Below are 18,925 nucleotides of genomic sequence, written 5' to 3'. Positions count from 1 at the left end.
TGATGGCGACGCACTCCGTGAAATGACTTAAAAAGCGGACCGAACACATGACTGGACTTCTTCTCGACCGATGATAAAATAAACACCATGGCAAGATGGCGTCTTCCATTGGCCTTACCTTCGACTCCACATCGGCGTTGTGGTCGCTTTGTAGGAGGAGGGCGGCGGCCTTGGTGTCGTCCTTCCTGGCGGCAATGTGCAGCGCCGGGAGGCGTACTTTGCCCTTGGTGTCGTTCTCCAGGAGCAGTGACACCGCCTGGTCGTGGCCCTGCTGTAACGCCACCGCCAGCGGCGTGAAGCCGTCCTGCGTAAACGGGTAGATACAACAATGTCATTTTAGTCGTTCAATATGTTTATTTATTCAACGGTTACCTCGGTTGCGATGCTTTGACTGGAGCCGTGTTCCAGCAAGTAGTGCACGACGTCCAGGTGATTCTCTTGCGCCGCCATGTACAGCGGCGTGAAGCCATTCTGTCAAATAAATAGACAAAGAGAAAATCGGGTTTTATAGATAATAAAAAGAATAGAAGTAAGCATATTTAAAAGTTTCATGCTATTGTATGCTTCGTTGGCCGAACACAAGGCCCGCAATGGAAGCACAGAAAATCTGGGGTCAATCTGAGGTGAACGGACGCAACTGTCATCCTCGAGCAGGAGATCTGGCCTCGATTAACCGTTTAAGTCACGGGTGTCAAAGTCAAGGCCCGCGGGCCAAATCCGGCCCGCCACATCATTTTTTTCGGCCCGTGAAAGCAAATCAAACTTGTAAAATTCTATGATGCATGCTAAAATCCTAACCGAAATTTCATATTTTTGGATGTAAACCACAATAACAGTCATTCTTCTTGACTTGAGATTTGAAAACGAGTTATTCATTCATTTGTTGTGCGCTCTTTATGTAATATGTGGAGGGGATTCTACATTCTAATGGCTTCCCCAAATTCATAACGGCCCTCGAGAGGAAACCGTAACTACAATGTGGCCCGCGGCAAACAATTACTTTGACACCCCTGGTTTAAGTCAATAAATGAAATTATTTCTCCCCACATTACCTGCGACTGTGCATTAATGTTAGCGTTGTACGTCACCAACTCCTTCACCACTTCCATCTGGCCGGCCAGAGACGCAATGTGTAGCGCTGTATTGCCTTTCTGTGGGAAAATGGGAGAAAAAAAGCATGATAAAAATGTTTTCAAATGTGGCTCAGCACCAATTTTACATGGATGGGGTTGTTCATGCAATGTGTGCGTGAAAACGTGACACCTTGGTGGACGCATCCACATTGGCTCCCTGCTGAAGGAGCTCGGCCACCACCTCCGCGTGGCCTTCCTTGGATGCCAAGTGCAAAGCATTGAGGCCGTTCTGTTGACACATGTACACGTAGCCGTTTAGAATTTTGCTGGTTTGTAAATAAAATGTTTTTTTTTTTAATTCAGAGTACTCAAATTGTGTTTTAAGAACTCACCTGATTACAAATGTTGATATCCACGCCATTCTTCAAGTAGTCCAACGCTTTCTCTAAGTTGCCGGCGCGCGCCGCTCGCAAATAACAAGCATTCACGTCCGTCTAAAAAGGGAAAAAAATATATATAAAATCACAAATTTTGACTGATTTGTAATGTTGGAAAAATGATTCCAGGTAACAAACAATAGCTTTTTCTTGTATTTATAACAGCATTGACTTGAGTTTGTCCAATCAAACATGCACAGTTTCAGCCTATCAACACGAGCGTTCCACAAGGTGACTGATACAAATACGACATGACCCGTTTGACCTTATACAGGAAGCCTTCCGATGAAACTCGAGCCCTTTGTTTTTTTGACAAACGTTCCAGTGGTACACATGCCAGCAAAGAGGCATCACAAACACTTCACAAATATTCTTTAAAAAAAAACACATAGGAAGTCTGCCATTTTGGTTTGATGCTGCTATTTAACTATACATTAGAAAATTGTCATGGATTTTTTTAATGAATTGGAAATTCAGCACCCAAAGCTATTTTAACTTAACAACAGGAAACGTGTTTCGCAGAAGAGGACCAATAAAGGTCAGAGGAATCAGAATCAGAAAACCTTTATTTGTCCCACAATAGGGAAATTTGCAGTCCACAGCAGCGATTTGAAAGGAGATGGGATGGAAAGGGTTGAAATGATAGAAAAACAAGATATTCTAAGCATAGTAAAATAAAAATGTAAAAATGAAATATTTGTATACTGTAAATGTGCAAAACCGTTTCATAAAAAAAAACTACATAGTGCAAGTATCAAGATAGCTATACTGATATATGTAGCTGTATTGCATCAACCCATATTTACAGTACAAGTGTCCATTTTTTTCCATCCATTTAATAAACCCAAAATACAGGAAGTCTCATTGAGGTTTGAGGTGACCTTTTTTAGGTATATTTCACAAATTCCGCCACAGAAGCAATAGTCCCACTGAACAACATGCATTTTGGTACTTGAAGTAGCAAGACAGATGATCAACACCAAATTATGAAAAATCTCCATTTATGTCATCGCCTATGGGTTAATAAGCACGTCGGCCAAGTTTGCAGTGCCTTCCAAGGTCAGGTGTTTACCTCCACGTGTATGGACGCGCACCCCAAAACACAAACACATCATCCTCATCATGGATGCAGGTTCAAGGCTGTACCACTGCAGAGCACCATGCATAAAACAACCCCAAACAAGTATATAAAACCTCTCCGACTATCAATAGGCTCCATCTTTCGCTCTCACACCAAGATGGGGGACTCACCACGGGACAATCAGCCGCCTCTTCCACGGCCATGTTGCGGCAGAGAGTGTGAAACTCGAACGCCGGTTGCTAGCTAGCGCGACCACTGACTGACTGAGGAGGAAGAGAGTGAGCGGTCGAGAGAGATAGGGGCATTATGTCAAAGCTAAAAATACCTGGCATGCAGTGAGAAAGTCCAGGCAGGGTCCTTGTGGGGGGTTGAAGAGGGGTTTTCATGGAAGAGTTCCGGCGCTAAGCTCAGCTAGTGATGCAAAACAGTGTACGTGTGTTTATGTGTGAGTGCAGAGATACCGTGAATGACTTACGAATGGCAAACAGCTGTTTGCTTCAATAACGATTATCCTCATTAGGGTCACACCTGTACTCTTCGGCAACAGACGGATGGACCAACATTTTTGGAGTTAAAGGACAACCCACACCATTTTTTTGGTCTCCTAACTGACATCAGAAAAACGTTTTATAGCATCTAAAAGACCCAAAACACGCAGGCTGATATTTTTAGTCAAATGCAAAACACCAATAAAAATGAGTTAAAGTGTCCCAAAACTACTTCAAAATGACCCCGAAAATGGCGAGTTTCAGAAGGTCCCACCTCCTTGTTCGTGACGTCACGCCAGGATGTTTTGCCTTGCTCTAGAAGCAAAACAATGGCTTGAGATTCGGAGAAAATGCTTTCTTGTTACTCATCCAGTTATGAATATGATACAAATAGTTCCGAAGAGGAAAGCATAAATGTTTGCAATCGATTAAAGAAGTCCTTCCGGATCAATTCGAGACATCAGGACTCGTCAGAAGAAAATGCACAAGATGGCGCCCAAGCTCTGTTGGAAATGGGCTGATTTGTCTGCTGGGAATTTGTGTCAACTAGTATCAAATAGTAGTCTTGGTGCAACACACAACGATTCACCATCGCGTTATTTATGTTTTCCTTCTAATTTCGCCATCAACACGAAGTTTTCAGACCAAACAAAGTACCCAAAATGCATTGTGTGTCGCTTTCTCGGTCTTCAGTGACGTCACGTCTGGATTCGTCACCAACTCGAAAACAAGACTTCCTGAATACTCAGCGTAAGTCTTAAAACGGAAGATATAGCTATATGCGGTGGAATCTTTGTAAAATACGCTCATTAGACGTCATTTCAAGTGATTTTACAAATTATGGACACAAATTCTCCAGAAGCGTCAGTTGTCCTTTAAAGCGACAGCGTATGCCAAACAGCGTCCGATGTGACTCACCATATCTGAAGCGGACATCCGCTGCCTCCGTACGCCACAACCAAAATCACCAGCGCCAAAGACCAACTTGCTGTCGGGTACGCAAAAAGCCAGACGCCGCCATTTAAAGGCCTCATCTTGTTTGGTTAAGAGGAAGAAAAAAGAATGCGGTGCCAGGCTCACTCGACTCTCGTAGTCCGAAATAGCGCAGACAGACACAAGTAACCATAGGCAGCAGACGAGGCTTTGAGGGTGGAGAGATTAGCGGGATTTATAAGGTTTCGTCAGGTATTAAAGCAGCAAAACACTTTCTAGGAGACTCCAGTGAACGTTTGGGTAAATTCTTTAGTCTTATGATAGCTTGGAGGTTTGTTGAGCCAGTTCGTTTAGCTTAGCATTGGTTCCGCGATCAGAAGTTAGCAAGTTTGCGCAGTTTATTTCCTTTAAAACGACAAGCTGCAACATTGGCGGGAGGAGGGGGACATCCCCAACATTCAAACGATAGACGCTTTTACCATTAGCTAACTAGATAGCTATCTATCTCTTTGAGTTACTTCCGGGTTGAGTGAACGCTGGCGCGCGTGGCTGCCGCTGCTCACCCACAGAAAAACTGATCATGTGACTGGAAAGTGACCTTGAGAGTTTTGAAAGCCGCTTAGAAATCTGTTATTATTATTATTAGCTATCTAGCGAGCTGGCTGGCTATATGTTAGCTATCTGTCCAGCAAGCTAACTATCTGTTGGCCAGCTATCTATCTGGCTATCTGTTGGCTGTCTAACAGCTAGCTAGCTAGCTTTTTATTTATTTGAGTTATTCCGGGTTGAGTGGTTGCCGCTGCTCACCCACAGAAACAAAAACTGATCCTGTGACTATAAAGTGACCTTGAGAGTTTTGAAAGGCGCTTAGAAATGAAATGTATTATTATTAGTAGTAGTAGTAGTAGTAGTAGTAGTAGTAGTCGTAGTAGTATTATTGGTCGGCATCAAACAACACACACACACACCTAATGAGCCATCTAATGATCAATTCGGAAAGGTTGCCACGGAAACAAATGCCCTCCAATTTGCTGCGGAACTATTGTCGAACTTTATGGTGTTTTTCATTAGCGTATTTCAAAATCATTGTGCGTATGACAATTTCAAACCCTGCATTAGCCAAACATATCATCAATTTCAACTCAGGGGGGGGAACTAAATACATCATATTCAGCGTACACGGATTTGAAATACAAACATATTTCCCCCTGCGCGCAGGGAGCAATAAAACGGATGTAATCGACGCTGTAATGTGATGAAATCATCATCGATGGGAATAAGATCAAAAACGCTGTGTGTATGTGCGCGTTTCATCCTGCCTCTGAAAAGCTGCAATCTGATTGGCCGGCTGGCTACTGCAGTCCCGGCTCTTCAGAATCAGATGGAGGATAAAAATGCTGACACACAGGCACACGCGTGGTGTCTGTCTATACAAACATCCACCTCCTCTCTTTTGCATAGCAAACAACTACAATCGTGTGTCCACATCCATGATGCTTTGCTGCATCGGCGACATGTTTACCAGCCCCGATAAGTGAACGCTCACTGTGAACAATAAAACATCGCATGGAGCTATAATAGCAATGAGGAATAGGGAGCGGGGTTAGCGTCGGCTGCTGCGGTTAATATCCGAGGCAGAGCAGTCAAACATGAATAAATAAACACAGGCAGAACACTGACTTGACAGGAATGTGTGTGGTGGCTGAAGCGAGCTCACACGGAAACATAACACTCCAATGACAACAAAAATGCACACAAAATGGTAGAAAAATCAATTCATTCAAGTTCTTTTGGTCAATATAATTTTCTTTAGTAGCTTATGTGGTTAGAAACGCTGCTTTGTTGTTGTGCACTGCTAGCATAAACAACATGACTGTGAATGGAGAGAAGTCCATTTACACAAGTCGGTGTTATCAACTAGCCTGTTTGATTGTTCTATTTAGAAAGAGGAAAAAAAGGTTTAATTCCAAGGAAGGAACACGGATAAATAGTTTTATGAATAAAATAAAATGCACAATTAGATGTTTAATTGACTCCATTTCCACTCAAATGGATAGAAAGCTAGCTAGCTAATAGATAGCCGATAGATAGCTAGCCAGCCAACTACAACGATATACAGATAGCCAGCTACATAGCTAGCTATCTACAAGCTATATAGCTAGATAGATATATAGCTAATATATAGCTAGCTAGGTAGCTAGCCAGTCAGCTAGATAGCCAATAGAAGTCAGTAAAAAGTGACAAAGTTCCGCCTAGAGCTTTAGCGAAATGGACGATAGGAATGCAGTTCAAATAGATAGAAAGCTAGCTAGCTAGCTAATAATAAGCTAGATAGCTAATAATAAGCTAGATAGCTAATAATAATAATACATTTCATTTATAAGTGCCTTTCAAAACTCTCGAGGTCACTTGACAGTCACAGGATAAGTTAGATAGCTAGCTAGTTAATAAATATCCCCTTTTGATCAGTTTTCTATCCAAAATTGGAACAATTCATGAACTTTTGATCTCCTGCTGCCAGCTCAGCTACCTGATTATCATGTGCCTAGATCAAAATAAAAATCAGAACGCCTTTAATAGTCCCACAATGGGGAAATTTGAAATCTACAGCAGCAAAATTGAAAGGAATGGGGCGGTCAACAATAAAGCAAAGTATTTTATGCACAAAAGAAAATGTCAGGGGGCTGAAATGCACGACTGCACCAAAAAGTATCATAAAAAGACATGTAGATAGTTTAAAGTATAAAAATATATAAAAGTACACAAAGCATTAATAAAAATATTGATGTGAGGTTACTGCCCACTAGCTTTCGCTATCGACTAGCATCCCCCCTACACTCCCTCTGCACCGTCTTGCCTCTCTCCTCCGCCCTCTAATGGATGTGTTCTATAATTCATGCCACTGCTCCTGATGAGACCGTCAACTCGCAGAGGCTAACACCCAAAAAAACAACAACAACAAAAATGTAAAATATGACGCAACGATGCTGGATGAGGTTTGAACAAACGACAACTATGTCTGCTATAAGGCTACTGCACTGTAGCAAGGACGCTGCTTGCTTATTGGATAGGAAAGCAGAATAACATTTTTTTGAAAAAATAGTTATTAAAGTAAAAAAAAAAGAGGTATTGTTTAATTATGACAAAAAGTCTCCATTACATGTAGAAATTTCCCCATTGTGGGACTATGAAAGGTGGGACGTTACGGGTGGCGCCACATAGTGACAAAAAAAAGCAAAAAACACACACAGAAACAACAAATCAATTAAAATATTGACACCTAGGCAAATGATCACGTATGATTAGCCATCCGACTGTATTGATCACCTGCCGGCTGTTTGTAAACTTGCCGTTTGCATGCTCACTGGCTACAAAAAAAAAAAAAAAAACACACTGACGACACCCGCGGCGAACCGCAGGGCGTGACTGCTGACAGCCAAAACACATGAAGTCTAGTGCGCCGACACACTTTTTCAGCATCCAAAGTCCATCAATGAGAGATGACAGAAAGATCGTTGCATTCCATTTCTTTGATTTGCTAAAATAGCAACAGAGGATGATAAAAGAAGCAAAATATTAATAGCAGCCAACTGCCTAAAATATACCACCTTGTCCTCTTTCCCCTCATTCATCTTTTTTTAAGTCTGCCAAGCACAACACGGCGCCTCCATCTTTCCTCTACCTTTTTCTTCACATCGCCCCGCGTCCGCTTCCTGGCCCTCTTGCGTTCCTTCTCTCGCTCTTCCTCGGCCGCCACAAGGTTCTCATCCGCCTTTTTCTTCAGCTGCGAGGCGGCGTGCGCCATCCCGTCTACCGCTTAATCCTCACAGGTGGGAGATGGGGTGAGGGTGGGGATGAATCTTCACCTCCCGTTTTGGGTTAATCTCCTTTTTTTGAACGTTTAGATGGATGTCACTATTCTACCTGGTGGTCAATTAGCGTTAGCGCTGGAGGTCGGGATGTTCCCTGGAGATCCTGCTCAAACACATCCTACATTCCGCTCCTTTAAAAAATAAATAAACAATAAAATTCCATCTCCTGGTGGAATTATCCTCTTGTAAAAAAAAACCATCCCAAATGGAGGTCCACACATCCATAGGGAAGCTCAAGAGGAGGGGGGTGCAGACTGGTTCCCGCCACCGCCGCCCCCCCGGAAGCACCTGAGCGCGACACGAGCCATCCGATCCATCGGCGTCTCGATGGGATGTATGGGCGGGATGGAAACAGCGGCGGGGAAAATGTTGAGAAGAAAAGGAGGGGAGAGGCTATGGGGTGTGGAAGGGAGGGGGGGGGATTAAGAAGAAGAACCTCTGCTCTGTAACATCTGACACTTCATGAGTGGGAATGCGGTACAAAAGGAGATGTAGAAGAGTCACGATGATACAAAATGTCTTGTTCCTCCCTCAAGGTCAAATTGGATCACAATAACATTAGTCAAATCCTGCCTGTCCGCTCTCATATAAATTCGCCATAGTCCCCCCTTAACTGTGATGACTCCAGTTTCCAATTAAGCAACAACCAAGAAGGATTTTCAACCAATCCCAGAAAGTCTTTCCAATAAGCAGATCTGCCAATGTGGTGCATGCAGTATAGATGCATCAACAAAGAATAACGTAACAGGGACTGTTACTCAACAAATTGCAAATCTGCTCACTTCTAGGGATGTGTCATTCCCAAACGAGACGGATCTCTGAAGTGAACAAGAGAGCCTAGACAGGTAGACAAATGTTTTCACATTATTCTGTTATTATGTTTTTTACTAGTTGGTATGATAGCATTATTAATATGAAAAACATAATCACTTTCATCACTTTGCTGCTGTGAAATGTAAATTTCTCCACTGTGAGACTAATAAAGGCATATCCAATATCCAATATCCAATATAATTAGCCATATAAATAAATATATTTGATATAGTGTATTTTTTACATAAGTAATTCGTTTTTCACGTGATTTTACATGATTTTTGGTAGTTAGTTAATTCAAGCAAACACAAAAAAACAAAACTGAGGAGCCGATTGGGAGCCATAAGTCCCAGATCTTTTTAGTGAGCCGAGCGAAAAGAACCGGCTCTCTGCAAAGAGCCGGAATTCCGATCACCACTCACTTCACACTTGAAGTGTGGGGTCAGTGGAAAGTACGGATTTTGCCAATATGACAATTAGGAGTGGAGCTAATCAACTACGTGATTCTATTTTCTTTCAGAGAGGCCGAACTTCGCAGACACTTCACCCAAACTAAATGTAATATTATGTTTTTGATATAATCTTTGTCATATTAGAAGAGAAACGGCGAGCCAGGCTTGTTGCAGACAAAGAAGGTGGAGTGTAATGCACCATCTGGCCACTTGACGGCGGCATTGTACTAAAGATGAAAAAGGAGCTCCAGCATTGTTTCCCTTGCTACGATAAAATGGCCCTACAATGCTCTCTAACTCATTTTACTTTGAAACTTCAAGACACATTGGCTGTTAATCCAAATTAGAGATTGTTCAAACGTTGTAGAGACGCATATTGTTTGATAAAAGCTGGCAAATGACCACAAAAAATGATGTATTCTATCCTTCAACCTCAGCCACTATAGCATGATTACAACATCAAACGTCCACTTTCCTGCAAATGGACATTTCAAATCAAATAAAGGAACAATGCAATTTGTCCCTAGCTCGTGTTTGGGAATGCAGATGCAAGCAATAAGTGATCACATTAACACAAAATGGAAGCTTCGGAGAGACTGGCAGCTAAAAGCAATTGTGTCGACAAAGTTTCTGTCTGTCTGTCTGTCTATGTAAGCGTCTGTCTGCAAGTGGGCTTCTCCTAACCGGCCACCCTGCCAGGCCGTCTCCCTGGCAACCGTTTACACAGCTACAAAAATAGCACTTTGCTCCAGTGCGCCGAGTATCCCTTCGCCGTATGGAGCCGACAGACCGCATCACGCGGACACAAAGAGCCCCTCCGTGGTGAATTGTAAATAAGTGCATCCGTTTGCGATGCTAGTTTGGCTAACTAACAAGTATTATTGCAAATGAGCATGATGTGTAATGACACCGGATTGTAACCGCACACTTTTATCTCTTTGACCTGTGACAACAAATCTGAACCGAGCGCTAATCTCCGTGGAATTATAACCCCCCCACGTGACATGAAGGTTAATTAGACAATAATTTTTCTTTTCTAGATGCCAATAGCTCATCATAATCCAGGCAATATGAGCCGGGCACACACAAAAGACGAACACCTTGGCAGGTTGTCATGACAACGCAACGAGGAAGGACGGAAAGGCCTGTGGTGGTTGGCAAGATGATGAAGAGGCGACGGAAGGGAAATACAAAGGCTGCTTGGGCATCCTTTTGTGCTAAAATGTTTGGAATTGTGAAGAATAATGTCTACCTTAACTCATTCACTGCCACACACTGTGCAAATGTGTCCACTCCAGTGCCGGGGTTTTTGTCATAGTCACTCGGAATTCCAGGACCCACAGAATATTGAGTTTTAGAACGATATAAACCTTCAGTACAGTGCTGGAAACCCAATATTCTCTTCTTTAATCCGGAAAAAAGAGTTAATTCCCAAATGATAGTGATCTGGAGTTATATGAGCTTGAAATGAGGGCAGCTGTCAAAAATACAATGCAATACATATACATGTACAGGTAACATCCGACTTACGACCGAGTTCCGTTCTGACCAAACGGTCGTAAGTCGAAATGGTCATAAATCGAAATCCATTCAAAATGTTGAATAGAGACTCGGAGGCTAAATGACACGCAAATCCCCCCCCCCCCCCCCCACTCTGGGAGGAGGAACTAGCGTGTTGCGGTGCCAGACGTAGAATTAAAAATGTAATAAATAGGGTCTGGAGGTCATGGTCGTAAGTACGGGTGGCCGTAAGTTGAGATGGTTGTAAGTTGGATGTTACATGTATATTGGTTTATACAGCTAACATGAAAAAAATGGAAATGCTGCCCCCTTGTGGAAGGGGAAAAAAAATAATTGCCAGAGGCCATGTCCAGCGCTTTATCAGCACCAAAGCATGAAATCCGAATAAATTCTGAAATGGCACACTACATCATTTTTTCAATTCCCGAATACATTTGTGAATGGCAGTGAATGAGTTAAACTGTTCTCTTTAATGAATAATCTATTTAGAAATTCCAAACGGCAAGTGAGAGCAACCGGAGCAAGATGAAGGCCGTAAGCAGTGACTGAGATGGCTGCCTATTCCCTGAAAGCGCTGACATCACCCTTGGCACACTCCCGTCGCCATGGCGACCAAGGTCCATTAGCCTATTCATGTAACTGTCAAGACACCTTCTTGATTCCGCTCCTGCTCTCTATGAATTCCACGGTTGGACCGCCAGATGACAGAAAAGCGTTTTTATGACAAATGGGGAACAAAATGTCAATCCTCCAAAAAAATTTGGGGGTTATTTTTAAGGTCTTAGTGTGGAAGGATCCAAGCCAAAAGTCCTGCTTAGCACAAAAACAATATGTTGGCACGCCGGCGGGAACGCTCACCCGCTGGAATATCAGCCGTTCGATTCTGCTGCGAGCTGCTTAGCCAGTAACATGACTTTTAAAGATGAATAATTGGCCAAATACATTGTGAGGGGGGGGGGACAAATTGAAGATATTTGGATCGAAAAATGTAGTTTCCATAAAAATTCAATTTCAGAATTCCATTGACGTTGTTATATTCATTAAATGACAAAAGGTTCCTCAGCTGTCATCTGTACTTATTTGAAGGTGTGGGATGTTTCGCTCCTCATCCGAAAACCTTCGTCAGCTGACAAAATTTTTGCGGGTAGCCCTGTCGATATACATATTCCTAATGGACAGAGGTGGCAGTGCCAGATCTCTGCTCTGATAGGTCTCTGCTCTAAAATTGGGGGTTAGCAGTAGACTCCTCCCAGTCTGATTGACCATAATAATAATAATCTATATAAATAATATGTAAAATAATAATAATACTAAATTTCATTTATAAGCGCCTTTCAAAACTCTCAAGGTTACTTTACAGTCACATGATACAGTTTTCTGTAGGTGAGCAGCGGCAGCCACACACGCCAGCGTTTACTCAACCCGGAAGTAACTCAAATAGAATAGTAAGACAAATAGATAGAACTACGCCTGGCTCTGATTGCCCCATGTACTCTGGTATCACGTCATCAGCATGAATAAGCCTTTGTGGTAACAACCTAAGAAGTCTGTTATAAGCACGATCTAAATTAAACAACAAAGAGACTATTTAGTTAAGTAGTTAAGTTATGAAATACATTTTTTTTGTCTGTATCGACCAGATTTATCAATAAAAATATTTACGGCTTAGAAAACACACACCTGAAGTAAAAAAAAAAAAAATCAAGATGGCTGCCACAAACCTTCCATGACATGGAAGGTTTGTGGGATGGTCAAGGCTAAACGTGGGCGGCCATCTTACATAATGTCCACATTTGCGCGTATGAATCAAACGTTCAAGTGGAGCTCGCCTGTCAACAAAACCACACAGCTTAAAAAATAAAATAAACATTATATATATATATATATATATATATATATATATATATATATATATATAATGTAAATTTTAGTAGGTTTAGTCTTACAATTTTGACATAGCATTTTCGGTTAGCATCATAGCTTAAAACTGCACAATCATACTCAATACACTACAGGCTTTTCGGACAGCGGTTGATTCATTTGTCAACAGGGATAAAAGCTTACTTTTAATTTGCGAAATAGACAAAATGGTTTGTTTCACTGTCATCCGTAGGTTTTCTGTGTGTGTGTGTGTGGAGGAGAGCTGACTCAACGAAAAGCTACATAACCGTTTTTGGCTAGCTTCCCATTTCATTATTTTAATTGATTGGACCCAGTGGCCTCATCTGGTTGTAACGTCGCTATATGTTTAAACCAACAATTTCATGTGGGTTCATGTCATCTGAGGGCAAAAGGGAGTGGGGGGGGGGGGGTCATCAAATCAACAGGCTGTAACATACAAGCGTACACCTATAGAAGGGGGGTGTCAATAGAGGTGAGTCATACAGACACTTACTTTTATGCTTCGAAATAGGTTTTAAGCTTTTTTTTTTCATGAAATATCATCAACGTCAATCACTAATAATGCTCTGAAAAAATATATGAACACACACACACACACACACACACACGAAATGAATGACATTCCATTAAAAAAAGTGAATCACTCTCTACCTTCTTTCCTTTCTTTTTGCGAGGCGCCGATTTGCCCGCCGCTTTTTCCCGAACGTCCTCACTCATGGCGCCCGCCGCGATGGCCCCCGGTGGGAGGGGGGGCTTTGTTTACATCTCCTCAAAAGCAAAATCCAACCCAAAAGCAAAAAAAAAAAAATAAAGGGTTCTAATCCAGTATGGATGAATATAAAGATGTGTATATATGTGTGTGTGTGATGCTCACACACACACATATATACACAACCAGGCGGAATGACTGGACTGGGCGGAACCAGGAGCGACGCCTTCTAGCTCTTTCTCTCGGAGCGTTTCTCTCTCTCACACACACACACACACACACACACACACACACACACACACACACACACACACACACACACACACACACACACACACACACACACACACACACACACACACACACACACACACACACACACACACACACACACACACACACACACACACACACACACACACACACACACACACACACACACACACACACACACACACACACACACACACACACACACACACACACACACACATAATCCACAAGTGGGAGTGAATTAGCAACAAGCTGCGTCGGGTCATTGTTAAAATTTGTTGGTGTTTTTCTTATGAAAAAAAAAAAGGTTCCAATCTTTTGCTTGATGAGGTGGAGTTGATGGATGAAGTAGATTGAAGAGCGAAGCGTTGGCCATGACCCGCTCGGCAGCATGACTGACTCACTCCCGACTGGTTTGCTGCCGAGGGAATAGCAAGACATCGGTTCTCCTCATAGCTTTATTTTACTCCATGCTAGCATGGAAATGGGAGCTCAGAACTATCTTTTTCATTGATATGATGATTGATCTTGGGTGGTATTTTTGACAAATACACGTATCAGAATATATTTACATTTTTTGTCAAATATTTTCTGATTCATGCATTTATTTTGGATGTTTTTCTAATCGTCTGGTTTTTCAATTTTTCCGCATTCAAAAACAATAATAATAATAATAATACAATCAAAACTCTATAGGTCACTTTACAGTCACAAGTTTTACACGCTAGTGTAATAATAATGCTAATAATAATAATATTAATAATAATAATAATAAACTAATGAGCATTTGAAATGTTGGTCTATATATTTAAACATTATTATTTTATGCCTTTTCTATTTTTTTAATTGCCACTCCTTTAGGAAAATCAGACAATAATTGCAAGCCTGGGAAAATAACAACAACAATAATAGCAATAATAATAATAAATAATCATAATAATAAGCTGTTATATTATTTATCATTTTATTTGTGGTTTTATTGTTCTGGTGTTTAGTGTTCTTTTAATTGTAAAGTGTATTCCGGTGCTTTGAAAGGCTCTTGTAAATTAAATTATAATTATTATTATTATACAGATTTTTAACTCATAATTGTTTTGTAAAACGTTATTATATAATTTAATATTTTTATTTTTTATGTTTTATTTTTATGTTTCATTGATTGTGTTTTTTTCCTAATATTTTTGCATTTGTGTATTTCCCTATACAGTCTATACTCTTTTTTTTGTTTCAATCCTAGTACTGTGAAAATGCAGGTTAGTGGCCCTCCATGAATGGGATTGCCCACCACTGATTTAAAATGTTTATTTTATCACATGTTCATCAAATATTTTAATGTTAATTTTGTCTTACATTCTTCTTTTTTGTCTGCATCTTTAAAAAGACATTTTCTGAATATTGATGTTATCAAACTGAAGGTGATCGTGATCATTTTGCTCATTCTAATCACGATTTGACATTTTAAAACTGCTTCATCCTCCTCGACAACATAAACAAACCTGCTGGATTGTACAACAGAAGCAACACTGACACCAAGTGGTCACGTCCTAATACTACAACAACAATTCCCATTTAATAAAAATACCAAATACTAGTTTCTAATCATGCGAGACTTTCTTGGCCTGCTTTACCATGCTTGAATATCGTCATTTTCCGTGACATTAAATTCGACACAATCCAATCATAACTGCTGCGCCTTTGAGCAATACTTTTATGACAATAGTGGACCATAAAAGCCTTTATGGGGAAACCGGGAGCGGCTTCACGTGCACGCGTATGAGTCTTTAAGTGCTGCACGACACTGCAGTCAGTCAGAAATGGCGTGTGGCCGGAGTGACAAACATGTTTGTAAGTGCTAGCGTGCTAACGATTTGGAGCACTGGGTGTCACTTCGAGGCCACGTCTTTTCAAAGTGATAGCAGTGCTAGTATTCATATTACCGAGTCCTAATGTCTGGTGGGTATTTTTCAGACCCTCCCGACATACTCAAGACCTTCCAAAATGGCCGTATCAGCCTGTTACCAAAACCGTAAAATCTTCTTTCCGAACTGGTTGTCTTGTGGTATTAAAAACGCCCATTCATCATTTCAATAGCTATTTTCTTGGCACAAAATGAAGAATGATGACTTTCTTCTCCATTTGTACAGAGCCTGCGCTTGTATCCGACGGTGTAATCAACACCATCCTTCCATTAATCGGCTGCAGCAAAAGGGCAAAATGGCGATTCAGTCACAGTACAAACATAAAAGGGCCTTTATAGAAAGTTAGCCAGAAACACAGTCCGCTTTCAAGGGTTTCCACTTGGTCTGTAAAGAACAAGAGTGATTCTTTACGACATCCAAATCTCTGCCAGGAACATTCAGTGTGTGTGTGTGTGTGTGTGTGTGTGTGTGTGTGTGTGTGTGTGTGTGTGTGTGTGTGTGTGTGTGTGTGTGTGTGTGTGTGTGTGTGTGTCGCCTGAAGCCACTGCCCATCGCAAAGCATCAACTGTCAAATCTTCAGCGTGCAATCTCACCGAGAGAAACAGGAAGCGGGCATCATCGAGCACTCTCATCACTTATCCCACACACGGGGAGTACGTGATGGCGTCCATTTTGAGATCCTCTCTAGCAAAAGACGACATTTCAGGGTCACAAGTGCATAAATAGCCAAAATGGACGCAGGGAGAGGTTTGACGCGGATATTAATGTGTGCAAATGAGCCATTAGCAGCCATTCGGGAAGGAGAAAACAATCAATGAGGTGAATAATTCTATCTATTAGCTAGCTAGCTGTTAGCTGTCTAGCTGACTGGCTGTAAACTCTCTCACTGGCTAGCTGTTGGCTATCTGGCTATCTATTAACTATGTATTTGCTATCCATTAGCTAGGTTAACTTAGTAGAAATACAGTATGTAACAATTGATGGTGACCTATTACAACAATTAAATGGCTATTAAATTAAGTTAATGCTAATGAACTTTTTTTTCTCAAAAGAAACTAAAGCAGGTTGGACTTCCCGCATTGTTGTTTTTAGCAACCCAAAGTACAACATTTTAAATTGTGACAGCGCACCATCGAGTGCTCAACAATTGCTAATGTTGTATTTAGCTGCCAAGGGAACAACACTGCAATGGCGACGGAAACAACAACGACAACACTTCGATCACCATGGAAACAAAAAAAAAAATAGATTTCCCCAAAACAGAAAGATGATCCCTCTCGGCCTTGAAGTGACTCCATACCCAAAATGCCACAGCAGGGTGAAAGGTTACCGTGGAAGAAAAGAAAGTCATTTATGTAGCAGAGGAGGAATCCCGATGCGCATGTACGTGCACACGCACTGAGAGATATAAAACAGACACACAAACAAGAGTCACAGAGAGACTTTCCATGTTTTACAATCCGTCTTTGTCTCCGCACAAACGGTCTCACACTTGAACAGGGATTCAACCTAGCAACTGGACAGTAAAGTATTTTTTTTGGCATGCTTTTATGGATATGCTAGCATCATATGGCGGCCATTTTTATTAAATTTGTAGAACTTCAAAAGGAAATCCCCTTTGGTCCTGATATAATAATAATCCATTTCATTTTTAAGCGCCTTTCAAAACTCTTAAGGTCACACAGTCACGATCGTTTTTTTCTGCGGTTGAGAAGCGCCAGCGTTCACTCAACCCGGAAGTAACTCAAATAGATAGAAAGCTAGCCAGCTAGCTAACAGATAGCTAATAGATAGCCAGCCAGACAGTTAGCTAAGTAGTTAGATAGCCATATAGCTAATAAATAGGCAGCTACATCGCTAGCTAGCTAGCCAGATAGCTAATAATAATATATTTCATATTTTAGTAGAAAGAGGAAGCATCAGAAGAATTTGAAACTAATAATTGATAACTTCATGTTTTCACTGCATTGCATGTAGAATGTAGTTTGAAATTCACACACCAAACCATTATTTTTATTGATCGCACACAATTTTATCAGTCATCTTGTTAAGCAGCCCCATTGTTAGCACACTGAGGACAATTAACCGCCTTATCTGGTGACGTTAGCTCACCAAAGCTGAGCTGGTATTTACTGGTTCCATGACAATCGGCGGCACGGCGAGGGACTCGCCGCCGCCGCCAACGAAGCGACATGCTGAATCAGCGCAACTAGACTTTTCTCCTCACAATGAAGAGCTGGCGACGATGAATAGCTTCCCCTGCGACGTAAATCCAAAAACAACGGAGGGAGATTTCATGCAACAAGGCTCAGCGTTTAGAAAGCCAAAAAATGAGAGAACGCCAGTCGTTTCCGGCCTACTTATCATCCCAAAGGGGAGAGACAATAACTTTTATGGGAGCAATCTTGATATTTGCAGCCATTAGCGCTATTGCAACTGCCTTGAACGAGCTGTGGTCAACCATTAATCCGCACAAAATAACAACCAGGTTGCTTCGACTTGTACGACAGCACTCTTCCTTGACCCTGACACACAAAACCAGACACAGTAACCTTAATGGCTATGTCTTCATGTACACAAGACACTTTTACCACGAGTGCCCGCTCAACTGCAGATCAACAAGTGACTAAAACGACTTGCTTGAAGCTACAACAGCTTCCCCTCTTCTCAAGGAGACATTCCATCATTGCTTCTACTTCATCCCAAAATGACTCTTTCATAATAAACTCATGCGAATACAAAATTAGAAGCGTATTAGTGTCGCTAAAATAATCATACAGTCAGTGGGCAGAATGACAACTAAAATAGTGAATATTGACTTCATTTAACAAGATATGAACACAGACACACAGTTTGGAAATAGCATCTCTAACACTTACATAATTGCACATGTTTAAGTCGGTACCATGTTTTAGCCTTTATCTTGTGTTTTAAAAATGTTTGAAAGACTGCAACCAAATGTCATTACAAATACACTCAAAAATCTCCAATAAATTTAAGGACATACATTTTTTTTTTTTTGCATCTTTTAGGCAGCACGCCATGTAGTTTTTACTGTTTGTTGTCATATATATGTGTGTGTGTTTTGTTTTCTTAGACTTACCTTCCACATTTTTGTGTTCATTGATGATTCTAACTTGGCTGTAGTAGAGCGCAGACGGTTGGTTGTCTACACGTTTAGATGTTAGTGGCAGGTATTTATTTCGCTTCTCGCCTCAAGTGACTTTGGGGTCAAAGTCAGCTCATCCGTGACCCCATTGAAGGAAAGTGCTGCAACAAAAACAAACGGGTGGTATTTTAAACTATAGTATTTATTTTTTTCCCAAGTGTCTATTGTGTGTGGTTTCTGCAACAAAATGTCATGTCAACATCTCATAACAATAGGTGGACATGTTTCAAGGAATAATTAGATTGCACAATTACGCTTAATGGCTTCTCCTTACGGTTCGAGA

General features: G+C 41.3%; 1 protein-coding gene across 22 annotated transcripts in view; it reads right to left on the bottom strand.

Annotated features, from left to right (window-relative positions):
- The window catches only part of LOC148887344 (ankyrin-3-like), a 48,259-nt gene extending 40,059 nt beyond the window's left edge, over positions 1-8,200 (bottom strand). For 10 of the 22 annotated variants that reach the window (XM_089015051.1, XM_089015052.1, XM_089015047.1 and 7 more), the window contains exon 1: positions 119-321. Coding sequence is in view for 5 of the 22 variants with exons in the window: in XM_089015062.1 (XP_088871188.1) it covers positions 119-304; positions 373-471; positions 1,053-1,151; positions 1,264-1,362; positions 1,466-1,567; positions 7,695-7,817 (708 nt within the window). In the remaining 17 variants the exon portion in view is untranslated. Of the gene's footprint in view, positions 1-118; positions 323-372; positions 472-1,052; positions 1,152-1,263; positions 1,363-1,465; positions 1,568-7,694 lie in introns of those variants that run through there. The other 12 variants (XM_089015056.1, XM_089015059.1, XM_089015057.1 and 9 more) reach the window with 4 other exon arrangements.
- Positions 8,201-18,925: the final 10,725 nt, after the last annotated feature.

Source organism: Hippocampus bargibanti, linkage group LG15, assembly GCF_051943395.1.
Source record: "Hippocampus bargibanti isolate YZ-2025 linkage group LG15, ASM5194339v1, whole genome shotgun sequence".
Taxonomy (NCBI): Eukaryota; Metazoa; Chordata; class Actinopteri; order Syngnathiformes; family Syngnathidae; genus Hippocampus; species Hippocampus bargibanti.
Note: the sequence above shows the minus strand (reverse complement) of the source record. Positions and strands in the feature narration are given on the sequence as shown.